General features: G+C 39.8%; 1 protein-coding gene across 1 annotated transcript in view; it reads left to right on the top strand.

Moving 5' to 3' along the window:
- The window catches only part of VPS50 (VPS50 subunit of EARP/GARPII complex), a 154,572-nt gene that overhangs the window by 39,772 nt on the left and 105,369 nt on the right, over positions 1-9,431 (top strand). The window contains 1 exon segment of the mRNA XM_007939810.2: positions 2,740-2,880. Coding sequence (XP_007938001.2) covers positions 2,740-2,880 — 141 coding nt within the window.

Raw genomic sequence — 9,431 nt, 5'->3', positions numbered from 1 at the left:
GGTTGTTGATTCCAACAAAAGATGAATCCGAGATCTCCAGGCCAAGCGGTGGCCGGTGGGCCGCTCACTCAAGTCTGTCGTTAGCACACCAGGGTTCCAATTACTTAAGGAATGCCGTTCTTCCAGATTATCTTGGATATCATTGCAAGCAGGCCACACTCCTAGGGAAACTCCCCTTGGGCAGACTGGCCACTCAGAACTCAGTCATCTGATCCCATCATGGGAACAACCACACAGAACTGGGGTCCAGCCAAGTTGACACACAGCTCCAACTATCACAATGGGCATGGCTGCTGTATCCCACTCGGTTAGACAAGAACAATGATTGGAAAATCATCAAACAAGTAAAAGTAAGCAGACAAAAAACACACTGCAAAATTACACGAAAACAATCACCAAAAAAAGAGAAAATAATAGAAAGAAAGAAAAAAAAACTTTGCAATATCTTGGGAGAGGGCAATAAGAGAAAAGAGGTAGAGTAGGACAATAATGAGGAATAGAATGGGAAAAATGAAAAAGAAAAATAAGGAATGGAATTAACCATGAGAAAGAAAAAAATGGGAACCAGGAACAGGGAAGAGAGAAAAAGCTGAAAACTGGAACCCATGGAAGGGAAGAGTAAAGAATAATAATAGAAAGGATGGACAAAAAGAGAATAATAATAATAATAATTTTAAAACAGATAAAAAAACAAACTAAAAAAAAAAAAAAGGAAAGAATAATCTAGACAGGGTGGGCTGGAGCCCCTAGGCTCCATTGGAGCACACAGACTGGGATGGAATTCCTACTACCCCAGAAGGTGGGTGGGAGTGAGGGCTGGCTGCACCTCCGTTCACTAAGAGGGTGTGGGGTATAAGAGTAATGAGGGGAATATCACACCTTTCCAGTCGTTTGTGTCTGGAAAGTCTTGGGGTTCCCAGCAAGTGGAGCTTATTCTTAGGCCCCTGGAATCTGAGAGAATGCTGTTGCTTTAAATATCCAAAATGGTGGACCCGCTTGTAAACATTCAAAATAGCTGCACCCTCCCGACAAGTGAAAGTCCACAGCTCATCCCTTCTCCCTCTTCGCTGCTTCCTCTTTTATTCTCCAGCCACCAATGCAGTCCTCCCTGCAGCTCCTGGCTAGCAGGGCCTATTTTTAGGTTAATTCTTAGGTCCTTACACCAGTTAGCAATATCCAAGCTGTCTGGGCCTGACAAACCGCAGCTCCATAGGTCTCCTTTTTTGGGGTTTTCATGCAGGTTCTTCTACTAGTTGGAGTGTAGTCTGCTTCAGTATCCTTCCTTTCAAAGCTCAGTGCTCCAGCATTATCTTCTCTATCTGTGTTAATTGGTTCCCCTTTTCTTTATTGAAGAGGGTCCTGCCATCTTTCCAGAACCCTCATCTCTTCCCCTTTAGCCCCCTGAGGACAGGCTCCCCTTGACCCTGCCATCTTTTACCGCTGGCTCTGCTGCTGGGCCCCTTCCAGGCCTCTTGCTGTCTTCATTGTTGAACTTTGACTGTGTTACAGCTTTTTTAGGTAGTTCCTTGCCTTCTTTCTCTCTCTCTTTTCTTCCTCTACTTCTTCCTGCTGCTTCTCTTTTTGCAAATTTCTGTGAGGCTGGCTGCTTATATCTACAAACTCCTTGTCAATTCCAAGGCATGACCCTTTCACCAAGACCACAAACTGACCAGTTCCTTCTCTTGGTAGGCTACAGATGCTTTATTTATTTGCATAATAGGCCACAGATACTTCATTTGCATAATAGGCTGTGGATACTTCATTTGCATGGTCTGTTGACCAATCTCAATAGGGTGCATACCAATCTCAGGGCAGGCTGTAGCCCAGGGACAAACACAAAGTCAAGTTTACAGCATACTCAGGAAATGTCATTCAACCTAGTAAAAAGTAACAGACCTTCTAGGATAGAACTTAAGGCAAAGGTAAATCCATAGGGTTTAGGAGAAAAATCTCTTAAAGCTGTTTTTCCAGAGAACCAAGGCAGATGATCACACAAAGGAAATCACTTCACCATAGCCTTCGTAATCAGTCATACTTCATTGATTTTCAGTTCTTCAGCAATATGTAAGAAAAAGTACAAGAAGGAAGACACTTGCCAATATTGAGGAACATTTTTAAAGACTTAAAAAATGACATTATATTTCTTATTCCCCTCATTCTTTTATTCATTAAATATTTATAGACATCTGTTATGTGCATTGTTCTAGGTACCTAGACATAGACCCTCATGTGTGTTACATTCTAGTGGGGAGACAGATGGACATTAAAGAAATAAATGAATCTGATGTTGGTTGGTAAAAAGTGCTATGAAAAGTACAAAATCAGCATTAGAGAATAGGGTGGTGGCAAGTACTGATTTATATGAGATTGTCAAGAAAGGCTTCTTTGAGAAGGTGACCATTGTGAAGTACACTGCATGATGTAAAGGCATAAATACTTGACAGCAGAGTAGAGCTTGAGGCGTGGTCATGCATGACAGGATTGAGATAGATCTCGATGGGTGCACAGTCATAAAAGCAGAGCGGCGTGATTCAGACTTGTCTTCAGCAGTGTGATGTTTTGGTTAGTTGAAGGGTTATTTGCAAATCATCGATACTGCACTTATAATTCTGTGAGTAACAGTGATTTTTGTGCTGTAGCTAGAGTTGGTAAAGGTTTTTTTTCTATATTTTTCCATTCTGTTGACATTTACGTGTATTAACAATATGAAATTCTGTTGTATTTTTTTTCTTTTCACAGACAGCAATGGATCAGCTTCATATGCACTTCACCCAAGCCATTCACAATACTGTGTTTCAAGTTGTTCTTGGTTATGTGGAACTGTGTGCAGGAAACACAGATACCAAATTCCAAAAGCTGCAATATAAGGATCTCTGTACAGTATGTAGTAATTTATTACTGGTTATATGCCTGTATTTTAGGTTTTCATATTCTATTCTTCTTAGCACTTACCGTTTAAAAATGCTACTAAAATAAAATGAAATATGTTTGCCAAGAGTTCTTCTCTTGTATTCCTTTACTCGTAGAGGAACTGGAAGACTCAGTCACACAATTGACACCATTTGATGAGATGCACAGAGTTGCTTTGAAATTGATTTTCTATCCTTGAGTTGCTTCTTTTATCCTTTCCTTTCAGACTCTTAGTTCTCTTCTGCAATTTCATTTAGAGTACTTCGAAGCAATTACTTTTGGTAGTTTTCTGTATACACTTTCAATCATTCTTTTCATGTGTATAAATGCCATGCCTGTCAACATCTGTAACCAGTTTTTCCTTTTCTTTCTTAAAGAACAGAGAAGCCTATAGTTAATTTAACTCACAGGTAAGAAATGGAGTGATTTAGGTTATGTTTTGGAAATAGGTCCTGCTGAGGGGTTGATGTAGAATGCAAGGAAAAGAGTATGATGAACAACTGTGTGAATGGTGTCATTTGCTTCTGTAGGGAAGACTGGTGAGGAACAGGTTTGAATTGACAGTTAGGAAGTTTGTTTTGAGTGTGTTAACATGCCTGTTAAACAGTGAAGTGAAATTGTTGAGCAGTTAGTAAAACAACCTAGATGGTGTAGTGCCTAAGGCATTTGACTGCTAACAAGGCTGGTGGTTCCAACCCACCATCCACTCCTGGGAAGGAAGACTGGACAATCTACTTCCATAGAGATATTGCCTCGGAAACCGAAGGAGAGATTGCTATGAGTTGCAGTTGACTCGATGGCAGTGAGTTAGGAGAGAGATCAAAGCCGAATTTATAGATTTGGGATTCATCAGAGTCTATTTGTATTTAAAACTATAATACTGGTTAAGATCTTTTGAGGAAAGGGTGTAGGCAAAAAAAAAAAAAAAGAGGTCCTGAGCCCTGTTCCATTTAGGCATTGAACAGGAGAGGAGAACCAGTGGAAGAGCCTGAGAAAGAGCAGTTAGCTGGGCATGGGAAAGCCATGAGATTATATTCTCAGAACTGACTGTTTCAAGAAGGGAGTGAAACCTCTACCAGATGCTGCTGAGTGTGGTATTACAGAACTGACCACTTGACTTGACAATATGGAGGTCATTATTGACCATGATCTCTTTAAATCTAGCCTAAGAATGCTCTCCATCTCTTATTAGGAGATATTCTTGAGTTTTGTATTATATCAACTAAGGAAGTTATAACATAGTTCTAAAAAGTAGGTACTTGGATGTGAGTATCTGTTCCAACATTTTAGCCCCGTTGATACTAGTAAATCATTGAGTGACTTTGAGTTTAATTAGTCATTCTCTATTGTAATTGTGTCCAGAAATTAGTACAAACTTACATTAATCATCATTCATTAATGAATTTATATGCCAGAGGCATAGATTCTTTGTCTAGTGTGAACTGCAGAAATACACTTACTCAAGCCACCACAGCAAATACTTCAGGAAGATTGTGATTATATATGATAAAGTAAGGACTACGTTATCAGTGACAGTGGATGGTTGTTAACATAGCTAAGGCTTGTGTCTTTTTAATCATTTCTTAATTATAAGTCATAAGGATTGTTTCTTAGATTTTGTGATTATTAATTTTAAATATGATATAGTTGCATAATGACATTTAAAAATAGCCAGTTTTAAGTACAACCATCATTTGGTAAGTTTTAATGATTTTGAAATGTGTTCTTTATTTCCTTATTTATGTATTTTCTTAGGTTGATAGTATAGAAGTTTAAATTGTTGCTGTTGTTGAGTGCCATCAATTCCATCTCATAGTAACTCTATGTGATGGAATAGAACTGCTCTGTAGAGTTTCTAAAGCTGTAATATTTACAGGAGCAGAGTGACTGGTAGGTTTGAATCACCAGCATTTTGGTTGGCAGCTGAGCACTTAACCATTGTACTGGCAGGACTTCTGATTTTAAAAAAATAAATAACTCCCTTCTATCAACTCAGTTCCAACTCATAGCTACCCTATGGGACAGAGTAGAACTACCCCATAAGGTTTCCAAGGCTATAAATCTTTATGGACACAGGCTGCCTCATTGATCTCCTGTGGAACGGCTGGTGGGTGTGAACCTCCAACCTCCTGGTTAGCAGGAGGATATTTTAACCACTGTACCACCAGAGTTCCTTCAAACACATACACACCCATATATATAATTGCATACATGTACCCACACATATACACAATATACGTCGTACACATGTAGAATATCATGATTATTTACCAAGACTTAGTAAGTTTGGATTTAAAGATAAGTTCAGGACAAAATAATCACATTTGGGACTTGTATCTTCATGTCTAAAGAGCTCTGGTGACATAGTGGGTAAGGCATTTGTCTGCTAACCAGGAAGATTGGTAGTTCAAACCCCCCAGCTGCTCCACAGGAGGAAGATAAGGCAATCTACTTCCACAAAGATTTACAGCCTTACAGCCTTGGAAACCCGATGGAGGTTGTTGTGAGTTGGAATCAACTCCATGGCAGTGGGTTTGGTTTTGCCTTTATCTGCAGGTCTGGTTGGTACTACCAGAACAGTGTTGGTTACTCATAATGGGTCCCTGGTGGTATGTACTCAGAAGTTGATAGAAGAGAGAAGCAGGGTCATTCACATATTATTTTTCTATAGGAACAAACCAGGTTATTAAGAAATAATTAGGTATTTGTTAATTAAGTTTCTAGGAGAAATGCCACAAAAAATGAAATGAATCAAGATTTAAAGCACTCATGGCACTGTGGTTAAAGCTTTGGGTTGCTAACCAAAATATCAGTGGTTTGAATCCATCAGCTGCTCCACTGGAGAGAGATGAGGCGGTCTGCTTTCATAAAGATTTACAGCCTTGGAAACCCTGTGTGGCAGTCCTACTATGTCCTATGGGGCTGATAAGAGTCAGAATTGACTCAATAGCAGTGGGTTTGGACCTTGCTAAATATAAACCAGTTTCTTTGTCATTACTGAGGTCATTGGTTCATATCAGCAAGGATAAATAAGGCTTTAGAGAGTTTGTAACCTGCCTGGTTGTGCTGTTGTTGGGTGCTGTTGAGTCAATCCTTGTAAGGACACATTAATTATGATTAGAGGTAGAGGAAGGTAGGTTTAAGCAGCTTAAAGTGTCAAAGTGGTCAACACAGTTCTTTATGATTCCTAAGGAAGGCAAAACTGTATTTTTTTTTTATCAGGAGCCTCCAACTTTTAAGTGGGGTCTTGAAGGATTTCAGTAAGCAGAATGTATGTTGATAGTCCAGGGATGTAGAGGAAGAATTTCAAACAGTAACATGAGTGAGCACAGAGCAGGTGAAAGAGCAGTAGATTGTCGACTTGGTTTAACTGGATTTCAGTTTGGTGATTGGGTTGTTTCTAGATGCATCCTGGGACTAATGAATGCCTGTGGATTGCGTGCTTTGGATTGTAGTTTTCTGAGAAACCAGACTTCCCTGTCTCAACTGGAAGTGGAGGGTTTTTCTGTGTCCCTGACGCTGGTTCAAGTTTGGTGAGGTCTCTGCTGTCTAGTTTAAGAGTCCTTGAAAGTACCAAGATAATTTAGACAGCTAGGTGATTTGTTTTTTGGGGTGGTCAGCAGTAAAAGAGTCAACCCATTTCTAGAGTGTAGCACGCAGCTACCAGTAGAAACAAAAAAAAATGATTTACTGATAGAAAGGCATTCTTGAAACCTGCCAAGAAACTCTTTTATTATGTTGATAGTGTTTTACATTTAAGTACTGCTTTTTCTCTGTATGAGATGATCTCAGATAGCATGAAGGGTCAGCAGCATTTTATCATTTGAAACCTGATTACACAGTTTTGTTTGTATTATTGTATTAAGTTGTCTATCTGATTAATGCGATGGCACATAGCAACAACAACAATCTGATTAATGCAGTTTAGCAACAATCAGGAAAGTGTGAGAATGGTACTAAAGAAACACCTTCTGTCTATTTCACAATTTAGGCAATCCTGGTTACTCATTCCAAGTGTGCCTTTATGTAACTATAAGGAGCTTTGGTGGTGCTGTGGTTAAGGCCTTGGGCTGTCAACCAAACAGTTGGCAGTTTGAATCCACTATAAGTTCCATAGAGGAAAGATGAGGCAATCTGCTTCCGTAAAGATTTACAGCCTTGGAAACCCTATGGGAGTTGCCATGAGTCTGAATCGACTCGATGGCAGTGGGTTTTGTTTTGTTTTTTTATGTAAATATGTAAATAAGTATTTAGTATGAATGCTTGGTAGATGAGAGATAAGCCGTATAGTCCAAGGGTTATGAGCATGGCCTCTGGAGCAAGACCTGCAGAGTTCAAACCCCAGCTCTGCCATTTGCTAGCTGAGTAACCTTGGGCAAGTAACTTAGTGTTTAGGAGCTCTGGTGGCATAGTGCCAAAGGCATCTGACTGCTAACCAGAAGACTGGCGGTTCAAACCCACCAGCCATTCCTCAGAAGGAAGGTTGGGCAATCTACTTCCGTAGTGATACTGCCTCAGAAACCCAAGGAGGGGTCGCTATGAGTCAGGTCCCACTTGATAGCAGTGAGTTTAGTTTGTTTTTTGTTTTTTGGTAAATGAGAGTTCTTTTCTTCATGAGATGCTTGTGTTTTTAAATTATGAATGAACCCAGTCTAATAAAAGTAAGTTTTGCTGCAGACATAAGCATATTTTTATATGTGGAGAATTACAGTTTTTATGCTTCAGAGACAGTCTCTTTAGTTTATTTGCTTTAACCTTTGAGGTCCAGAGACATGAAAGAATATGCACCAGGAATGACCTAGTAAAGTCACAGCATTGGGCCTCCAACATTGACCATCCACACTATTGCTTCTTCCATTGTCCAGTGTCTCTTCTCTGGTTTCTGATGGTTAAAAAATGTTTATGATAGTCATTTTTTGTACCACTTGGCTCTTAATGGAAGTAGAGATTGGAGAGATTTTGGAACCACTTGGCTCAGACGGTTATTTGGGTCCAGAGTTCGGCCTTCTCCCCTGGAGATGTTTTTAACTCTCTGGGTCTAATGCTGTTTTTACCTGCATGATATTTCTGGAGGTCTCTCAGATAAACAGCAGTCTTTCCATTGCTAGCAACATTCATCTAAGGATGTTGGTAACCCTTTGCTGTTTTCTGAAATCCGTCTATCAGTAGACGTGTGAGAGATGGGAGCTCTGTGACCATGCCAAAACATATTTCCTTTATGTTTGTCAGGATGTGATTAGAGTGCTAAATGTACATGTGAAATAAGAACTAAATAATACTTTTAAGAATTTTTGATTTAATAGTTTAATATAAAAAATATCATCTTCCTGAAATTTTTGTAGAGATTTGGTAATTGTGTTAGATTGGGTTCTCTAGAGAAACACACAAAAAAAAAAACCCAGCAAGGTATATATATATATATATTTAGAGAGAGAGAGAGAGAGAGAGAGAGAGAGATTTATCTTAGGCAAATGGCTCACAAGCGTATAGAAGCTGACAAGTCCAAGCTGCAAAGTCCGTCTCTGTAGGAGGTGGGGCTTGCAGCCGCCTTTTTTTCCGCAAGCACAGCGGAGCTGAGAGATTCAAGCTGGCATGCAGTATATTGGTTGTTGTTTCCAATAAAAGATGAATCCGAGATCTCCAGGGGAGCGGTGAGCCGCTCACTCAAGGAAGTCTGTAGTTCGGAATGCCGTTCTTCCAGATTGTCCTTGGAATATCATTGCAAGCAGGCCCCTAGGGAAACTCCCCTTGGGCAGACTGGCCACTCAGAACTCAGTCATCTGATCCCATCATGGGAGCAACCACACAGAACTGGGGTCCAGCCAAGTTGGCACACAGGTCCAACCATCACAGTAATTAAGAGAAAAATCTGACATCTGCTGTTTTTTAGTATTTACCTCTGTCTTGGCATTTAAGCAATTTTTAAAAGATGACATCCTTCCACTTGTATGCTTCAAGCTGAGAAAGGCTGCTCTACTCATTCCTGGATTTGTAGTGTCTTTGAAAATGAGCTCTAGAGTCTCACTAAATTTTTTTGTGTATAATCAAGACAGAGATGTTGCTGGTTTTAATAAGCTCATTTCATCTTTTTTTGTTTTGTCCCCAGATAAGTTGGTTGAGATGGGACATAGTACACATGGAAGGTGGCAAATGTTATTCTGAGCTATGAAGTGATTGATGGTGATGAGGTGGGACATGAGATTTGTGGATTTTGTGCATTCTTTGATCAAGATTGCATTAAGTGCACAGAAGCCTGTTTTGGTGTTTGAATTGTGAAGTGTGGTGTTTGAGCTTTTTGAGTTACAAAATTCAGATTTGTGACTCTTCTAAATTCTGGCCCCTAAGATACTTGTTACCTTTTGTGATAATGAAAGCTATTAGATATGTATGTTGTCTGTACAGAACCAAAGACCAAACTCACTGCTGTGGAGTCAGATCTGACTCATAGCGACCCCTCCTTGGGTTTCCGAGGCAGTATCACTATGGAAGTAGATTGCCCAACCTTCCTTCTGAGGAGTGGC

The sequence above is a fragment of the Orycteropus afer genome, unplaced genomic scaffold, assembly GCF_000298275.1.
Source record: "Orycteropus afer afer isolate SDZICR_OR568_19922 unplaced genomic scaffold, OryAfe1.0 scaffold00063, whole genome shotgun sequence".
Classification (NCBI taxonomy): Eukaryota; Metazoa; Chordata; class Mammalia; order Tubulidentata; family Orycteropodidae; genus Orycteropus; species Orycteropus afer.
This window is presented reverse-complemented; position numbering and strand designations above follow the sequence as displayed.